Below are 20444 nucleotides of genomic sequence, written 5' to 3'. Positions count from 1 at the left end.
TTCCTTTAAAGATCGGGGTTCTGCCTCCCAGAGCTGCCGGCCAATCAGAGTACCAGCAGCTCAGCAGTCCCAGCAGAGCCACCGGGAACGATAGCCACTGCTGGTACTGCAGTAACCCTGGGACAAGGCGCAGCCAGGAAGCCCTGGAGTGTAGGTAATTGAGGGCAGGCTTGCCATGGCCAGTCAGGCAGGCTCCGGTGAGGGGTGGGTTGTTGGGGGAAGGGGATGTTGCCACAGTGGTAGTCTTTGCTGTAGGGGCCCTGCGTGGGTCACAGATTTCCCAAACAGGAGAACCACCCCGATCAGCCCACATGGAGGCTGCCTGCTGTTATTGGGTGACTTCCCCAAGAGGCGGAGGCCCCCACCCACTGCTGGTGAAATGCCAGTGGCAGTGGGATGAGGCTCTTAAGTGGTCATTAATTGGCCACTTAAGGGCTTCAGTTGAGCTTTAGGCGGGAAGGCCATCCTCGGCAGTCCACCCACTGGCTTCCCTTGCAATTTAATGGGCTCCCGCGCCACCCTGCCTGTCCTTAGAGGGCTGATAAAATTTGGCCACTGGTCTCAGCCTTAGCTTTATTCTGCTTAGGGTTGTACGTTTCTACATTTCCTAAGTATTTGATTTTTTTTACCTGACATTCACCAATATCCTTCTCATAATCTAAATGTTTGTTCTTCCAAAGCAATGCACTCCTATATTATTTTTGCCTTGCCATAATTAAGCCCATATGTTTGAATGCACAGTTTCGGTAGACAGTCAGAAATAGCATCCACACATTCACTCTTTTACTCTTGGTGTTAAAGAAAAAGGAAAGTGTAGAATAGTACTTGCCCCAAAAGTAGTAGTATGGAAAGAAAGACTTGAATTTATGTAAAACCTTTTCACGACAACAGGATGTCCCAAAGCACTTTACAGCCAGTGAAGTACTTTTGAAGTGTAATCACTGTTATAATGTAGGAAAAGGCAGCCAGTTTGTGCTCATCAAGCTGCCACAGAGAGCAGTGTGATAATGCCCAGGTAATCTGTTTTTGTGATGTCAATTGAGGGATAAATATTGGGCAGGACACTGGAGATAACTCCCCTGCTCTTCTTTGAAATAGTGCCAGGACATCTTTTCCGTACACCTGAGAGGGCAAATGGGGCTTTGGCTTAACGTCTCGTCCGAATGAAGGTATCTCCGACGGTACAGCACTCCCTCAGTGCTACACTGGAGTGCCAACTTTCATTTTTGTGCTCAAGTGGGATTTGAATGCAGAACCTCTGACTCCGAGATGAAGCTGCTACCAACTGAGCCATGGCTGACACATGTATGGCTAAGATAGCACCTAATTAGTAGATTTTAATTAATTACTTATGAAACGGAGATCCAGTGAGTTGAATCAGTTCTCTTACGTGAGTCATTCTGATGATTTATGTTACAAATGTAGCCTGTGTGCACACTGGAGTGGTAGGTTAGCTCAGAAGTCGCCTGGGAACTGCTGTGAACTCAAGTGTACTAGCTTTTCATAGTTCAGCTCAGGACATTCTCAGCTGTTGAATGGAGCTGTTTGGGGGCATGCATGAACTGCTTCCAAAGCATGGTCAGAAAATTACTTAACTGATATGATCATGGAATGCAAGTTGGATCACATCTCAACAATCCATAAGTTCTGTTCTTCATACTGTGTGGATGCAATTCAGGTTCTTGTTAAAAATTTGTTTACATGTTTTTCATTTCTTTCCACAGATTGAAGCTCACTTAGATACTTTAATAAACGAACAGGCCTCGTTTGTATTAACCAGGGCGGGATTAAGTTACATTTACAACGGTGTACAACAACACAAACCAGAGCAGGTAAATACCTATGTACGTAATTGACCACTCTGATTCATGACAGGACAGCCATGCATGTCACATTTCTAAACTCTCTTTTTGTTCTTTGTATTAGGGTCCTTTATCCAATCTTCCTAACATGGATGGAGGGTCACTGAAAGCTGCCATGGTAAGTGTGAAATTCAAAAAATCGTTTGTAGTTTTTGATGAACAATAAAAAAGAGCAAAATTCTACAACATATAATCCTTGCAAAGATATATTTATATCATATTTTGTAAGGCAACTATATTTTGTCCCAGCTCAGGTATTTCTATCCATTTTGAATCTCCGTTAGCTGCAGTGCACCTCTTTGTGTTTACATTTAAAGCAATTTTATTTCCTTGAAGATTGCTTGCTAAGGATCGACGCATTCCATAACATTCCACACTTTGATAAAGTATTGATAACATATGTAAAAAGAATATAGCTAAAGAATGCATGGAACAAGAAAAGATGGTTTTGCCCATCAAGCCTATTCCTTTGACAAACAATGTACTGTCTACACCTGCATGATTCTTCTTCGTCCTCCCTTATTTAATTTTCCATGCAAAAGTTCTGCAGAGTTTCTCTTGTGTAAATAAGAGAAGCTCCAGAATATTCAACCACAATTCAATCCTGATCTGTTGCTTTTCACAGCCACCCTCCTCCTTCACCTCTTCTCCAGCAACAGAGCACAGCAACACTATTTTTGTGGAATTTTCAGAATAGATTACTACACCACAAGTAAAACAACCTGACATAAATAAGGAACTTGCATTTATATGACACCTTTCACACAGGACATCCCAAAGTGCTGTACAGCCAATTAAATACAATGAGGTGTAATCACTGTTGTAATGTAGAGAAATGGGGAAGCCAATATATGTACAGCCAGGTCCCACAAACAGCAGGGGGATAATAGATAATCTGCTTTAGTGATGATGTTGAGGGATAAATATTGGCCAAACTCCCCTGCCATTCTTTGAATAGTGCCATGGAATCTTTTATGTCCACCTTATTAGTGTCAGCTGTGGCTCAGTTGTCAGCACTCTTGCTTCTGAGTCACAAGGTTCCAGGTTCAAGTCCCACTCAAGGGCCTGAGCTCAAAAATCAAGGCTGACACTCTAGTGCAGTACGCGGGGAACGCTGCAGTGTTGGAGGTGCCGTCTTTCAGATGAGACGTTAAACCGAGGCCCCATCTGGCTGCTCAGGTTGATGTAAAAGATCCCATGGCACTATTTTGAAGAAGAGTAGGAGAGTTATTCCCGGTATCCCAGCCAATATTTTTCCCTCAATCAACATCACTTAAACAGATTATCCAGTCATTATCACATTGCTGTTTGTGGGAGTTTGTTGTGTGCATACTGGCTGCTGCGTTTCATGCATTACAACAGTGACTGCACTTCAAAAATACTTAATTGGCAGTAAAACGCTTTGAGACGTCCCGTGGTCATGAAAAGCGCTATATAAATGCAAGTCTTTCTTATTGAGACAGCAGATGGGGTCTCAGTTTAACGTTTCATCTGAAAGAAGGCACCTCTGGCAGTGCAGCTCTCCCTCATTACTGCACTGAAATGTTAGCCTAAATTATGTGTTTGGTGTGGACTTTTGAGCCCCCATCTTCTGACTAAGAGGCAAGATTGCTCCCACAGAGCCAATGTTTTAGTGGGTCCAAAGGTCCAGTGCAGGAAAATCAGAGAAACAATATGACAACCATTGAATAAAGAGCACATCACACATTTTTTCATTGTACATGAACTGTGCTCAGTTTTGAATCCTTTCAGATAGATGCAGGCCACAGAGAATAAACTGGGATTTTGGCACAGCTCCTGTCTTAGAATATCATGTAAGAATGTGTTTAGGAGCAGTGGTGAAGGTGCAATGGTTTGACTTGCCATTTTTGTTTTTATATTCTTTCATGGGATGTGAACATCGCTGGCAAGGCCAGCATTTATTGCCCATCCCTAATTGCCCTTGAGAAGGTGGTGGTGAGCTGCCTTTTCGAACTGCTGCAGTCTCTGTGGTGTAGGTACACCCACAGTGTTGTTCGGAAGGGGGTTCCAGGATTTTGACCCAGTGACAGTGAAGGAACGGCAATATAGTTCCAAATCAGAATGGTGTGTGGCTTGGAGGGAAACTTGTCGGTGATGGTGTTCCCATGGTCTGCTGCCCTTGTCCTTCTGGGTGGTAGAGGTCAGGGATTTGGAAGGTGCTGTCAAAGGTCCCTCTTGTATACGGTACACACTGCTGCAACTGTGGGTTGGTGGTGGTGGGTGTGAATGTTTAAGATGGTGGATGGGGTGCCGATCAAGTCTGCTACTTTGCCTGGATGGTGTTGAGCTTGCTGAGTGTTGGAACATAGGAATATAGGAGCAGGAGTAGGCCATTCAGCCTATCGAGCCTGCCCTGCCATTCAATATGATCATGGCTGATCATCCACTTCAATGCCTTTTTTCCACACTATCCTCATATCCCATTATGTCATTTGTATTTAGAAATTTGTCAATCTCTGCTTTAAACATACTCAATGACTGAGCTTCCACAGTCCTCTGGGGTAGAGAATTCCAAAGATTCACAACCCTCTGAGTAAAGAAATTTCTCCTCATCTCTGTCCTAAGTGGCTTTCCCCTTATTTTGAAATTGTGTCCCCTGGTTCTGGACTCCCCAACCAGAAGAAACATCTTAGCTGCATGTATCCTGTCTATCCATTTAAGTATTTTGTAGGTTTCAATGAGCGCACCTCTCATTCATTGAAACTCGAGAGAACTCGGGTGGCACAGTGGCGCAGTGGTTAGCACCGCAGCCTCACAGCTCCAGCGACCCGAGTTCAATTCTGGGTACTGCCTGTGTGGAGTTTGCAAGTTCTCCCTGTGTCTGCGTGGGTTTCCTCCGGGTGCTCCGGTTTCCTCCCATATGCCAAAGACTTGCAGGTTGATAGGTAAATTGGCCATTATAAATTGTATAGGTAGGTGGTAGGGAAATATAGGGACAGGTGGGGATGTGGTAGGAATATGGAATTAGTGTAGGATTAGTATAAATGGGTGGTTGATGGTCAGCACAGACTCGGTGGGCCGAAGGGCCTGGTTCAGTGCTGTATCTCTAAAACTAAAAAAGAAAACTAAATACAGGCCCAGTTTCTCCAATCTGTCCTCATAGGGCAGTCCCACCATCCTGGGAAAAAGTCTGATGAACCTTCGTGGCAATAATATCCTTCCTAAGGTCAGGGGACCAAAACTGCATACAGTACTCCAAGTGTACTCTAATGAAGGTTCTATACAATTGAAGCAAGACTTCACTACTCCTGCACTCAAATCCTCTTGTGATAAAGGCTAACATACCATTAGCCTTCCTAAATGCTTGCTGCACCTGAATATTAGCTTTCAGTGACTTATTGATAAGGACATCCAGGTCCCTTTGTACCTCAACACTTTCTAATCTCTTAGCATTTAAGAAATACTCTGCACATCTGTTCCTCCTACCAAAGTGGATAACCTCACAATTTTCCACATTATATTCCATCTGCCACGTTCTTGGTCCCTCATGAAGTTTGTCCAAATCCCCTTGAAGTTGCTTTGCATCTTCCTCTCAACACACATTCCCACCTAGTTTTGTCATAGAGTTATACAGCACAGAAACAGGCCCTTCGGGCCCATCATGTCCGTGCCGGCCATCAAGCACCTATCCTAATCCCATTTCCCCTCACTTGGCCCGTAGCCTTGTATGCTATGGCGTTTCAAGTGCTCATCTAAATACTTCTTAAATGTTGTGAGGGTTTCTGCCTCTACCACCCTTTCAGGCAGTGTGTTCCAGATTCCAGCCACCCTCTGGTTGAAAATATTTTTCCTCAAATCCCCTCTAAACCTCCTGCCCCTTACCTTAAATCTATGCCCCCTGGTTATTGACACCTCCACTATGGGAATGGTTTCTTCCTATCCACCCTATCTATGCCCCTCATAATTTTGTATACCTCAATCAGGTGCCCCTCTCAGCCATCTTACCTGTGCAGCTGCCTTCAGTGATCTATGGACAAGTACATCAAGGTCCCTCTGACCCTCTGTATTTCCTAGGGTCCTACCATCCATTGTATATTCCCTTGCCTTGTTAGACCTCCCAAAATACATCACCTCACGCTTCTCAGGATTAAATTCCATTTGCCACTGCTCTGCCCATCTTACCAGCCCATCTATATCGTCCTGTAATCTAAGGCTTTCCTCCCCACTATTTACAGCACCACCAATTTTTGTGTCATCTGTGAATTTACTGATCATACCTTCTATATTCGCGTCTAAATCATTAATGTACACTACAAACAGCAAGGGTCCCAGCACCGATCCCTGCAGTACACCACTGGTCACAGGCTTCCACTCGCAAAAACAACCCTCGACCATCACCCTCTGCCTCCTGCCACTAAGCCAATTTTGGATCCAATTTGCTCTGGATCCCATGGGCTCTTATCTTCTTGACCAATTACCCATGCGGGACCTTATCAAAAGCTTTACAGAAGTCCATGTAGACTACATCAACTACATGCTTTACCCTCAACTACACACCTAGTCACCTCCTCGAAAAATTCAAGTTTGTTAGACATGATCTCCCCCTGACAAAGCCATGCTGACTATCCTTGATTAATCCCTGCCTCTCCAAGTGGAGATTAATCCTGTCCCTCAGAATTTTTTCCAATAATTTCCCTACCACTGGTGTTAGATTCACTGGCCTGTAATTACCTGGTTTATCCCTGCTACCCATCTTGAATAATGGTACCACATTTGCTGTCCTCCAGTCCTCTGGTACCTCTCCTGTGGCCAGAGAGGATTTGAAAATTTGTGTCAGAGCCCCTGCTATCTCCTCCCTGCCTCACATAACAGCCTGGGATACATCTCATCTGGGCCTGGGGATTTATCTACTTTTCAGCCCGCTAAAACCACTAATACCTCCTCCCTTTCAATGCTACTTTGTTCAAGTATATCACAATCCCCCTCCCTGATCTCTACACCTACATCGTCCTTCTCCATAGAGAAACTCAATGAAAAGTAATGATTTAAAACCTCATCTACGTCCTCCGGCTCCACACACTCATTGCCACTTTGGTCCCTACTGGGCCCTACTCTTTTCCTGATTATCCTCTTGCCCTTAATATACTTATAAAATGCCTTGGGATTTTCCTTTATTTTGCCCGCCAGTGTTTTTTCATGCCCGCCTTCACTCTCCTAATTACTTTTTAAAGTACCCCCCTAAGCTTTCTATACTCCTGTAGGGCCTCCACAGTTTTCAGCCCTCTGAATCTGCCATAAGCCTCCTTTTGTTGCTTATCCACTCATCTTGACATCCAGCGTTCCCTGGACTTGTTGGTTCTACCCTTCACCTTTGCGGGAACATGTTGGCCCTGAACTCTCACTATTTCTTTTTTGAATGACTCCCACTGGTCAGATGTAGATTTTCCTACAAGTAGATGTTCCCAGTCCACTTTGGCCAGATCCTGTTTTATCATATTGAAATTGGCCTTCCCCCAATTCAGTACCTTTATTTCCGGTCCATCTTTGCCCTTTTGCATAACTACCTTAAATCTTAGAGAGATTTCTCTTACAGAGAATCTCACTTTCCCCGAAATGCTCCCCCACTGACAGTTCTACCACTTGTCCGGCTTCATTCACTAAGATTAGGTCCAGTACCACCACTTCTCTTGTAGGACTTTCTACGTGCTGTCTCAAAAGGCTCTCCTGGATGCACTTTAAGAATTCTGCCCCCTTTAAGTCTTTTGCAGTAAGACTATCCAGTTGGAGGCCTGTAGTACACTCCCAGCAAAATGATTGCCCCCTTTTTGTTTTTAAGTTCTACCCATATGGCCTCATTTGAGGAACCTTCTAAGATAACATCCCTCCTTACTGCAGTAATTGACTCCTTGATCAATAGTGCAATGCCACATCCTCTTTTACATCCCCCTCACCGCCCCCCCCCCCCCCCAATCCCCCCGTCACACCTGAAGATTCTATACCCTGGAATATTGAGCTGCCAGTCCTGCACTTCCCTCAACTATGTCTCTGTGATAGCTGTAATGTCATATTCCCATGTATTAATCAATGTCCTCAATTCATCTGCCTTACTTGTAAGACTCCTTGCATTAAAATAGATCCAATCCAGCCTTGCTTTATTCGCTTGTGCCTTAACAGGTCTATATTTGCTCTACCTTCAAGACTGACTTAGTGTCTCTTCTATATTTGACTGTTCAGCACCCCCAACTGTACCTCCATTCTGTATCCCATCCGCGAACTTGGAAATACTACATTTGGTCCCCACATCCAAATCATTAATATATATTGTGAACAACTGGGGCCCAAGCACTGATCCCTGCCGTACCCCACTAGTCACAACCTGCCAATGCGAAAATGACCCGTTTATTCCTACTCTCTCCTTTCTGCCTGTTCACCAATCCTTAATCCATGCCAGTATATTACCTCCTATCCCATGTGCTTTAATTTTGCTAACCAACCTCCTGTGGGGGACTTTATCAAAAGCCTTCTGAAAATCCAAGTATACCACGTCCACCGACTCCCCTTTATCAATTCTGTTAGTAACATCCTGAAAAAACTCCAGCAGGTTCGTCAAACATGATTTCCCATCCATAAATCCATGTTGACTATGCCCAATCAGATCATTATTATCCGAGTGTCCATTTATCATATCCTTTAGAATATATTCTAGCATTTTCCCAGCGACTGATGTCAGGCTAACAGGTCTGTAATTCCCTGTTTTCTCTCTCCCTGCCTCCTTAAATAGTGGGGTGACATTTGTGACCTTCCAATCTGCAGGAACCGCTCCAGAATCTATAGAATTTTGGAAGATGATCACCAATGCATCGACTGTCTCCATAGCTGCCACTTTCAACACTCGGATGTAGAATACCAGGTCCTGGAGACTTCTCAGCCTTCAGCCCCATTAATTTCTCCAATACAACCTTCTTACTAATACAAATTTCTTTCAGTTTCTCATTCTCCCTAATCCCTTGGATCTCTAATTCTGGGAGGTTTCTTATATCTTCCTCAGTGAAGACAGACACAAAGTAATCATTTAGTTTCTCTGCCATATCTCTATTCCCCATTGTAAATTCTCCTGACTCTGCCTGTAATGGAATCACATTTGTCTTTGCCAAACGTTTCCTTTTTATGTACCTGTAGAAGCTTTTACAGTCCGTTTTTATATTTTTTGCTAGCTTACATTCATATTCTATTCTCCCTTTCTTTATCAGTTTCTTCGTCCTCTTTTGCTGTATTCTAAAATACTCCCAATCCTCAGATTTACTACTATTACTCTGTATCCCAGGGCGGGGGTCATATCCGAGGGCGGCACAGTGGCGCAGTGGTTAGCACCGCAGCCTCACAGCTCCAGGGACCCGGGTTCGATTCCGGGTACTGCCTGTGTGGAGTTTGCAAGTTCTCCCTGTGTCTGCGTGGGTTTTCTCCGGGTGCTCCGGTTTCCTCCCACAAGCCAAAAGACTTGCAGGTTGATAGGTAAATTGGCCATTATAAATTGTCACTAGTATAGGTAGGTGGTAGGGAAATATAGGGACAGGTGGGGATGTTTGGTAGGAATATGGGATTAGTGTAGGATTAGTATAAATGGGTGGTTGATGTTCGGCACAGACTCGGTGGGCCGAAGGGCCTGTTTCAGTGCTGTATCTCTAATCTAAAATTACTGGCAACTTTATAGGCCTTTTCTTTCAATCTTATACAATCCTTAACTTACTTTGTTTTCCACGGTTGACTGCCTTTACTTTTGGGGTTTTTGTGCCTTGAAGGAATGTATAGTTGCTTTAAACCATGTAATATTTCTTTAAAGACTATCCATTGCCTATGTACTGTCATACCTTTTAATGTATTTTCCCAATCCACCTCAGTCAGTTTGCCCCTCATACCTTCATAATTTCCTTTGTTCAAATTTAACACCCTGGCTTCAGATCGAACAACCTCACTTTCAAACATAATGTAAAATTCTATCATATTATGGTCACTCATCCCTAAAAATTATTTTACAGTAAGATTATTAATTAGCTGCACTCGTTCAGGCAAGTAGAGAGTGTTCCATCTAACTCCTGATTTGTGCATTGTAGATGGTGGAAAGGCTTTTGGGATTCAGGAGGTGAGATATGCGGTGCAGAATTCCCAGCCTCTGACCTGCCCTTGTAGCCACGGTATTTATGTGTCTGGTCCAATTAAGTTTCTGGTCAATGGTAACCTCCAGGATGTTGATAGTGGGGGATTCAGCGATGACAATGTCGTTGAATGTCAAGGGGAGATGGTTAGATTCTCTGTTGGTGATTGTCATTGTCTGGTACTTGAATGGCACGAATGTTACTTGACACATCAGCCCAAGCCTGAACATTGTCCAAGTCTTGCTGCGTGTGAGCATGGACTGATTCAGTATTTGAGGAGTTGCAAATGATACTGAACATTGTGCATCCCCACTTCTGATTTTATGGTGGAGGGAAGGTCATTGATGAAGCAGCTGCAGATGGTTGGGCCTTGGTCACTACCCTAAGGAACTCCTGCAGCAATGTCCTGGAGATGAGATGATTGGCCTCCAACAATCACAGCCGCCTTCCTTTGTGCTAGGTATGACTCCAACCAGTGGAGAGTTTTCTCCCTGATTCCCATTGACTTCAATTTTACTAGGACTCCTTGATGCCACACTCTGTCAAATGCTGCCTTGATATTACGGGCAGTCACTGTCACCTCACCTCTTGAATGCAGCTCTTGAGCCAAGGCTGTAATGAGGCCAGGAGCTGAGTGGCCCTGGCGGTATCCAAACTGCACATCAGTGAGAAAGTTATTGCTCTGTAAGTGCCACTTGGTAGCACTATTGACGACACTTTTCATCACTTTGCTGATGATTGACAGTAAACTGATGGGGCGGTAATTGGCCGAGTTGGATTTGTCCTGCTTTTTGTGGACAGGACATACCTGGGCAATTTTTTACATTTTTCAGGTAGATGCCAGTGTTGTAGGTGTACTGGAACAGCTTAGTTAGGGCTGTGGCTACTTCTGGAACTTCAGTCTTCAGTACTCCTGTCAGGTTGTTGTCAGGGCCCATACGCATCCAGTGCCTTCAGCCGTTTCTTGTTAACACGTGGAGTGAGTCAAATTGACTGAAGACTGGCTTCTGTGATAATAAAAACAGGAAGTGCTGGAAATACTCAGCAGGTCTGACAGCATCTGCGTGGACACAAACAGAGTTAACGTTTCTGGAAATGCTGGAACCACTCAGCAGGTCTGGCAGCATCTGTGGAAAGAGAAACAGAGTTAACGTTTCGGGTCAGTGACCCTTCTTTGGAACTAGCAAATATTAGAAATGTTAGAGGTTATAAGCAAGTGAGCCGGGGGTGGGGCAAGAGGTAACAAAGGAGAAGGTGTAGGTTGGACAAGGCCACATAGCTGACCAAGAGGTCATGGAACAAAGGCAAACAATATGTTAATGGTGTGTTGAAAGACAAAGCATTAGTACAGATAGTACAGATAACACCCTATCTGTACAAATGCTTTGTCTTTCAACACACCATTAACATATTGTTTGCCTTTGCTCCATGACCTCTTGGTCAGCTATGTGGCCTTGTCCAATCTACACCTTCTCCTTTGTTATCTCTTGCTCCACCCCCGGCTCACTTGCTTATAACCTCTAACATTTCTAATATTTGCTAGTTCCAAAGAAGGTTACTGACCCGAAACGTTAACTCTGTTTCTCTTTCCACAGATGCTGCCAGACCTGCTGAGTGGTTCCAGCATTTCTTGTTTTTATTTCAGATTTCCAGCATCCGCAGTATTTTGCTTTTATTAACGTTTCTGGACTTGGCTCTTCTGGCTGAAAATGGAATCAAATGCTTCAGCTTTGTCTTTTGCACTGACAGGCTGAGCTCCCCATCATTGAGGATGGGGATGTTTGTGGTGCCTCATCCTCTGGTTAGTAATTCAGTTGTCTGCCACTATTCATGACTGGATGTGGCAGGGCTGCAGAGCTTTGATCTGATCTGTTGGTTGTGGGATTGCTTAGCTCCATTTATCGCATGCTGTTTCCGCTGTTAAGCAAGCATGTAGTCCTCTGCTGTTGCTTCATCAGGTTGACACTTCATTTTTAGGTATGCCTTGTGCTGCTCCTGGCATACTCTCCTGCACACTTCATTGAACCAGGGTTGATCCCCTGGCTTGATGATAGTGGTGGAGCGAGCTATGAAGTTACAGATTGTGGTTGAATATAAATCTGCTGCCGCTGCTGATGGCCCACAACACCTCATGAATGCTCAGTTTTGAGCTCCTGTATCTGTTCTGAATCTATGCCATTTTGCATGATGGTAGTACCGTACAACACATTGGATGGTATCCTCAGTGCGAGAATGGGGATTCGTCTCCAGAAGGACTGTTCGGTGGTCACTCCTACCAATGCGGTCATCTGCAACAGGTAGGTTGGTGAGAACGAAGTCAAGAAGGTTTTTACCTCTTGCTGGTTCCCTCGCCACCTGCGATAGGCCCAGCCTGGCAGACATGTTCTTCAGGATTTGGCCAGCTTGGTCAGTAATGGTGCTACTGAGCCACTCTTACTGTTGGACATTGAAATCACCCACCCAGAGTACATTCTGTGCCCTTGCTACCCTCAGTGCTTCTCCCAAGAGGTGTTCAACATGGAGGAGTACTGATTCATCAGCTGAAGGAGGGCGGTAGATGGTAATCAGGAGATTTCCTTGCCCATGTTTGACCTGATGCCATGAGACCTCATGGGGTCCAGAGTCAACGTTGAGGACTCCCACTACAACTCCCTCCCAACCGTATACCACTGTGCCGCCACCTCAAGAGAACATACCCAGCGAGGGTTTTGGTGGACTCTGCGGCATTGGTGTGATTCAGCAAGTATGACTATGTCAGGCTGTTCCTTGACTAGTCTGTGGGACAGTTCTCCGAATTTTGGCACAAATTCTGAGTTGTTAGTAAGGATGACTTTGATGGTTCAACTGGGCAGTGTGTGCCTTTATAATTTCCGGTGCCTAGGTTGATGCCAGGTGGTCTGTCCACTTTTATTCTTTTTTGACGTTTCTGTAGCAGTATAGTACAACTGAGCAGCTTGTTAGGCCATTTCAGAGCGCAGTTAAGAGTCAATTGCTGTGGGTCTGGAGTCACATGTAGGGTAAGGACAGCAGATTTCCATCCCTAAAGGAAGAGTAAAACAGGTGAGCTTTTACAACATTCCGATAGTTTCGTGGTCACCACTACCGAGACTAGCTTTTAATTCCAGATTTATTAATTAATTGAATTTAAATTCCACCAGCATTAGTCAAGCCTCTGGATTTCTAGCCCCGTAACATTACCACGCCACCGTCCCCATTGGTCCTGTGAGGTTCTAGGAAATCCCGTTTTGTGATAACTATATAAGAACACATTTCCAAATATATTCAGAAATGGCCAGCTTCCTTTTCACTTGATAAATCACGTTGTGATGTGGAAAGTGAAGTAGATATATCTTTGAACAGTTCTTTTCCATCCCAAATGAAGCTTTTTTGTAATTTCCTGAAAGTGGTTCAGCTAAAAGCAGTCCCCGCCCGAAAATAAATTACAGGAAAGCTGACAAAAAAATGAAAATGGAATACTCCTGTGAGCCAGGTCACTCTATCTGTGTTGTGACTAAAATGTGTTTCCTTTGTGTTTTGTAATGGCAACAAATTTTGCCATAACACAAATCATTACCCATCTCTCCCAGTTTATTTTACTGCACAGAAACCAATGTTAATGAATCACTTTTTGTGGAAAACACAATTTCATTATTTTTAAAGTTAGAATATTGTCACTTAATGTGAGTAAAATATGTCTTTAGTCTCACTTCTAACAAAAATCTAACTTGATCTCACTGAGTGTACAAAAAGCACTTGTCTAGTCATTGTGGAGAGGAAATGGCTTTAGTAACTGTGTTGTGCCATATGAGGCCATTTCCTTCCTGACATCTCTGCTGGAATTCCAGCATGTCAACACGAAAACACTGAGGGGAAATCTGAGTTAAATAAGGTCATTAATTCTTTTTACGTGTTTATATAACATGGTTACATTTTTATATGTGCAGCCATTGAAAGGGTTATGTGGTCTCTTTAATCTCTTATCAAGTTTGGGAATACAGGGGATTTTCTTACAAGGATTTGACTGATTTAACATTAGTCAACATGGGCTTTTTGGACTAGATGACTAAATGTAACTCTTGTTACATTTTTGGGACCTGTGTTTGAACCCAGAGTGAGCTTAGTGATTGGCAGAACTACTTAAAAAATGATGCCAAGGACAAAACATAAGATTGCACAATTCCTGCACAAGCTACCGCAACTCCCGTCCCCAACTCAACTCTGGCATGTTTCCATTTACTTGCCCTTCCACTACTGAAAAGCAATAAAGCTCAGAGTTGAGTCCATTTCAGCATTGATGCCACCTTACCTATTTCCCCTTAAGTCGTATTTGTCACAATTTAAGTTGAGAATTGCCCAATGTTTTGTTGACTAATACTTCCCTTTAAGTACTTAATGTATATGAGTTTAAAAACCAGCAAGGTATGTGTTATAACTTTACAAATAGCAGAAGCACAGCTCATTCCAAAACCAAGGCCAAGGGTTTGGTTGTGTTTTTGAAAAGGACATCTACCCACATAACATTTGACTCTGACCTTGAAAGTATGTGCTCATTACACAAATCTAGTTCCACCTTTACCTCCAAAATGTACTGAAAACCAAACCACAAGGTAAACTCATACAAAGGTTTGAATTCTATTAGCATCATAGAATCACATCTCTGCTGCACGACTAGAATAAATTGCTCCAGAAAAAATAAAATACGCATAAGCAATTTGTAATAATTTGACATAGTAGAAGAAAACAAACAAGGAGTCACATTTTAAAAAGATATTTCAAGTATTTATTTTCTTGATTGAGCTAACACACAGCATTTGTTTTCACACGTATGCTGACGGCACCCAGCTCTACCTCACCACCACCTCTCTCGACTCCTCCACTGTTGCAAAACTGTCAGACTGCTTATTTGACATCCAGTACTAGATGAGCAGAAATTTCCTCCAATTAAATATTGGGAAGACTGAAGCCATTGTTTTCGGTCCCCGCTCCAAACTACATTTCCTGTTCCTGGCAGCAATCTGAAATTAAGCCAGTCTGTTTGCAACCCTAGTGTCACATTCTGACTTCATATTCATGCCATCACTAACATCGCCTATTTCTACCTCCGTAACATCACCCAACTTTGCCCTTGTCTCAGCTCATCTGCTGCTGAAACCCTCATTAATACCTTCATTACCTCTAGACTTGACTATTCCAATGCACTCCTGGCTGGTCTCCTACATTCTACCCTCTTTAAACTTGAGGTCATCCAAAACTCTGCTACCCATGTCTTAACTCTCATCAAGTATCCTTTACCCATTACTCCTGTGCTTGCTGAAAATTCTCATTCTTGTTTTCAATTTGTAATAATCTTAATCTTTGAAAGATGTTATCACTATCTAATCAATCAAGATCGACTGCAATCAATATGGTGGATATGTTGAGTTTAATTAGAGTTGAAGACGGGATATAACACACCAGTTATACAGCAAAAACAGACGACTGTGACAAGTAGCGAATACTAGTCCAGGTTGATTAGGATGGCTGGTGTGCGTGAACAGCTCGTCTTTCTTCATCCACTTCTTTTCTCGGTGCCCCAAGTCTTCTCGACTTCTCGAACTGCTCAGTGTTGGACCGGAGTCTTCCTTGAGAGTTCTTCTCCACTGCTCTGAGGTTTCCCAAAGTCTCTTACTTTATACCCTTTTTTAGGGAGGGACACTGGGATGGATTATTGACTAGGTCCTTTTGCCCAGTATCGGTTTACCTTATTTTGAAATACACTATAAAACGTCGAGTTCTTTACTGGAACAGTAGGTTGAAAACCTGCCTCTAATGTCATCCACCTGCCATTAACTCCTTGAACTTTCACAAGTATCTTCTGCCCTTGATCAATCAGGCCATTACAGCACTTTTCCTGATCTAATCTCAAGCTGTTCTCCCTGATCAATTCCATCCTCCCCAATAACATTTCATCTCTAGCATCAAACTAACTCCCAAAAGTTTCATTATCCATATCTGTACTATCAACATTTATTTATGCCCAAAGCTGTTCATAAACGGCCATTTAGTCCAGCGTCCTTGTTTCTTATCAAACCGTTGAACCATGGTGATTCACTAAAGTAACCCCTATTCTATTCCTTCATATCAATTATAGATTCCAGCACTGTCCGAATTAAGCAAGATTGATTGAGAAGCCTAGCACAGCTTTGTAGTATGGTTATCTATTTATGCATTTATCCAGCTATGGCCCTTTGTTTAAGCTAACTATCATTACCTGAGAATAATCATTCAATTGGCTTTGTTTATGGGGACACGAAACCCTAAGCACTTTCCAGTAAAACAAAACTTACAGCACTAACCTATTCCTTTACCCATTTCAAGCTGATTTTATATATATATATATATATATTCTAGCCATATTACTCATTTTTAATACCACCTCTGCAACATCACCCAACTGTGCCTTGTCTCAGCTAATCTGCTGCTGAAACCCTCATTCATGCCTTCACTACCTGTAGACTTGACTATTCCAATGTACTCCTTCCTGGCTGGTCTCCCACATGCTATGCTCTGTAAACTTGAGGTTATCCAAAACTCTGCTGTCCGTACCTTAGCTCGCACCTAATCTCATTCACCCCATGGTCACTGACCTACATTGTTACCCTGTCAAACAGTGTCTTAATTTTAAAATTCTCATCCTTGTTTTCAAATTCCTTCATGGTCCCGTCCCTTCTTATCTCTGTAATTTCCTCCAGCCCCACATTCTCTGAGATATCTGCGCTCCTCTAATTCTGGCCTCTTGATCATCCCCGATTTTAATTGCTCGACCATTGGTGGCTGTGCTTTTGGTTGCTGAGGACCTAAGCTCTGGAATACCCTCCCTACATCTCCTCGCCTTTCTACCTCGCTTTCCTCCTTTAAGACCCTCCTTAAAACCTACCTCTTTGACCAAGCTTTTGGTCATCTGACCTAATATCTCCTTACATGGCTCGGTGTCATATTTTGTTTTATAATGCCCCTATAAAGCACTTTGGGACTATATAAATATAAGTTGTTGTAATAAAATTTGGAAAAAACTCAAGATAAAGGAATCCTGTTATCTTCGATTTAAATGTCAAAAATATGCTTATAAATTTAATTTATTTTGATGTATTATTTCACAGTGGTTGAAAGTACTGAGTTCTTTATCAGAAAAAAGAGACCCAACTTACCTATCAGCCCCTAGCATCACTAATTAATTTGAAGAACAAACAATTGTGAGTGAGTGCATGATTGCAGTGACCAAACATTGATGGGCCATTAGATCATAATCAGAGGGGTATGGCTGAGAGATTTGTGGAAGAATTTGTGAGCCTTCCAGAGAGGTGAAAGACTTAGAACTGTTAGAAAAAATTATCAGTAAAGTCCCAACTGTCTCAGCAACTAGTTGCATGGACGAAACAATTGGATTAAAGTCATCTATCTTTCTCTCTCTCTCTCTCTCTCTGCTGGCCTTATTGGTCCCAAGTGAAATAATTTTTAACATTCTCAACCCCACAACAAAATTCTGGTTACAATTTACGACTATACCAATCACAATTAGAGGCCATAGCATTAGCTACTGTAGGAAATTACACTATCTACACTGGTGCAATAAAAAGCTACTCTTGTGAGTTTGTAGTTAGGGTACAGTTGTGACAAGGTAGAGAAGCTTTACATTATATCTAGGTTGTGGGCTGTACCTGAGCTGAACACCCTGATATTGGCATTGAATGGTCTAAATTGGAAAAGTGTTAATTTCCTAGTGCTGACATCCTTGACATTGGTTCATGGAATGACATAGCACGGAAGAAGACCGTTCAGCCGATTGTGCCTGTGATGGCACAACAAACTTACAAATGCATAAAATACTCCTTCATATAGATTTTTGCTCTCATAGGTTATTTCTAATGTATTAAAATCAATACTGATATGAATAGTTTAATTGCCACCAATCTAGCTAAATTAAGAAAATTCAATCTTTTACTTGTTATTGTAAAACTTCTGTAGTTCAACACAGTAAAAAATCGTTAGTGCAAACTTTTGAATATCCATGTCTAATTGAATTGGATTATGTGTTTTGTAGGTCCAATTTGATCGTTATCTATCCTCTCCTGATAGTCTATTAATGCCGCAACTGAATTTCATTTTGAGTGGAACACTAAAGTGAGTATATGTGAAAGATTCATAGCAACACTTTAAAAATGCATTATTAATCCTACTGATGATTTTAAGCCTTTTTGTGGGGAATGTAACTATCTAATCCAAATGGAAAACAGTTTGCTTATACTGTTATAATATAGATAAGGTTAAAAATCAATGTTGCTAATCTGGAATAAAAATAAAACATGCTGGAAATGAATAGCAGGTCAACCAGAATCTGAAAGCGAAAAACAGAGAAAAGGTTTGGGTGGGGCTTGGAATATTCAGATGCTGCCTGTGACCTATAGTTTGACTAGTTTAGTGAAACCAACCCTCCAAAAGCAAGGGTATTAGAATGCTGCATAGCTGCTGGCACAGTTGTACATGAAATCTGTCCGTATTCAGTTGTGAAATTTCCATTTTTGGCCATTTCTGTTCTAATTTGCAGGGAGAAAATTTTCAAACGATCCACAGAGCTCGTGTGTGGTGCCTACAGTAACATCTACACAGCAGTTATGAACCCAACCAATGAGTACAAGGAACCAACAACAATCCTGCAAAGATCTCCACAGCAAGTGCAGACATTGCTATCCTAACTAATTCTAACAGGACTAGTTCACATCAATCACTGTACATGTGTTTTTCCTCCCTGTTCAATCTATCAAAATTTGCTTTGGATTTCATTACCTTGTTTCCGTTATGTGTTTACAATCTATATCACTTTATTCTGTTTAGCTAACATCACGTCATAGAACTATTTTAATATCACGGATGGGGGAGGGGTTTAATCTTGATCTGATTTTCAAAAATATATCATGTATTTGGAGGGAAAGATTGTTCTGACTACTGTGCAACTGGTATAATTTATACTAAAAAGTGCTTTGCACCATTTTCTTACCATTATACAGGTACTGTGTGATTGGAAACTTTCATGGCTGCAACCTAAACTAGCAAGTGTATAATTTGCACTTTTGTTTTATTCAGTTTTAGGTGAGTAGGGATGTTAAACAGTACAGCTACAAATCTCAAAACAATGCAAGATGAGACCTCATTGACTAAAAAGGAAGGGGGATCTGTTTGCAGATTCATTTAAATATATAGAATGAACATGGTAAACCAAAGGGAATCAGAAGAAAAGATTGTATTTTCCACCAAAAGATAAGTCACCTTCTCTATGGAAGTGACTTGGCCAGTTTGTAGTTAATATGCACCTAACAAATTCCCTGTTTAAAAGTGATATAGAAAGAAGGACAGAAAATTTTATCTTAAGTAAAAATTGGATCAATATTCTTGTTCGAAATGATTACCTTTATTATCTTGTATATAATGAATTACATTGCAATAGGTGATGGTATAGCATATGGAAACTTTTGGCCTTAAATTAAAGTTTGGGTTAAACGAAGAATTCGGTGTTTACCCTATTGAGTTCATCTACATCACCAAGCAGTAGTTTAAAGATCACAACACCATTTCATGTACTTACATTGCAGAATTATTTTAGATACAGAATTATTTAAGAATGAACTTCATGCACAGTGGTTCGAATGTCAGAATTTTTATTTCATTTCTAACTTTTCCTGATGGTGAAGAAAAAGAGGTGGGGGGAGTGGGGGATTGGGAGGCTGGCATAGGCAAGAAATGAGAAAACCGTTTAGTCCAGCTGATATGTCCAGAAGAATTGCCAGTTTTGTTTGCTGTAGATGGCATTTAAGATTGTTGCTACGACTTTGTTTAGAGATGGAAATCAAAACCAATTCTTCAAATGGGTTTTGAACCCTGCCAAAAGCAGCTGTCAGTTAGCGATGCTACTGTTAGTAGTACTGGTGCGTAAATGTCCCTATTTTATTTTCTCACCATCACAGTCCGTACTTTTGTCAAAAAATTGTATAATAAAAACTTTTTTGTAAAAAAAAATTTGAAAGAATATCTAATATTTCTACTAATCTCTTTATTGACCTGAGATTTTTTCCCCACACAGGTAACTTGGAATTTTAAATTATGTAATCTTTACATTTTTTTGGCTTTTAAATTTGCTGCTATTTTATCATTATCACCAGAAGGATGGGACAGTCTAAGCAGCCAACTTCTGTGCAGGTGCATCAATTTAGTTTCGTGACCAGCTAACAGATTGAACATTTAGAATTATAGAATGGTTACAGCACAAGATGGTGGCCATTTGGCCTGTGTTGTCTGTGCCGGCTCCCTGCAAGAGCAACTGAGCCAGAACTGTGCCCCCACCTTTTCCTCATAGCCCTGCAAATTTATTTCTATTCAGATAATTATCAAATTCCCTTTTGAAAGTCATGATTGAATCTGCTTCCACCACGCTCTC

The 20444-nt window shown here is 42.0% G+C and overlaps 1 protein-coding gene across 1 annotated transcript in view; it reads left to right on the top strand.

The window, feature by feature from the left end:
• Positions 1–19990, top strand: part of cog6 (component of oligomeric golgi complex 6) — a 124512-nt gene extending 104522 nt beyond the window's left edge. Inside the window, exons 16-19 of the mRNA XM_068033439.1 lie at positions 1725–1832; positions 1927–1980; positions 18057–18136; positions 18561–19990. Of these exons, the coding sequence (XP_067889540.1) occupies positions 1725–1832; positions 1927–1980; positions 18057–18136; positions 18561–18708 (390 nt within the window). The 3' untranslated portion in view covers positions 18709–19990. The remainder of the gene's footprint in view (positions 1–1724; positions 1833–1926; positions 1981–18056; positions 18137–18560) is intronic.
• The last annotated feature ends 454 nt before the right edge of the window (positions 19991–20444 follow it).

The sequence above is a fragment of the Heterodontus francisci genome, chromosome 6 (genome assembly GCF_036365525.1).
Source record: "Heterodontus francisci isolate sHetFra1 chromosome 6, sHetFra1.hap1, whole genome shotgun sequence".
Taxonomy (NCBI): Eukaryota; Metazoa; Chordata; class Chondrichthyes; order Heterodontiformes; family Heterodontidae; genus Heterodontus; species Heterodontus francisci.
The sequence above is the reverse complement of the archived record's forward strand: the minus strand, read 5'-3'. Positions and strand labels throughout refer to the sequence as shown.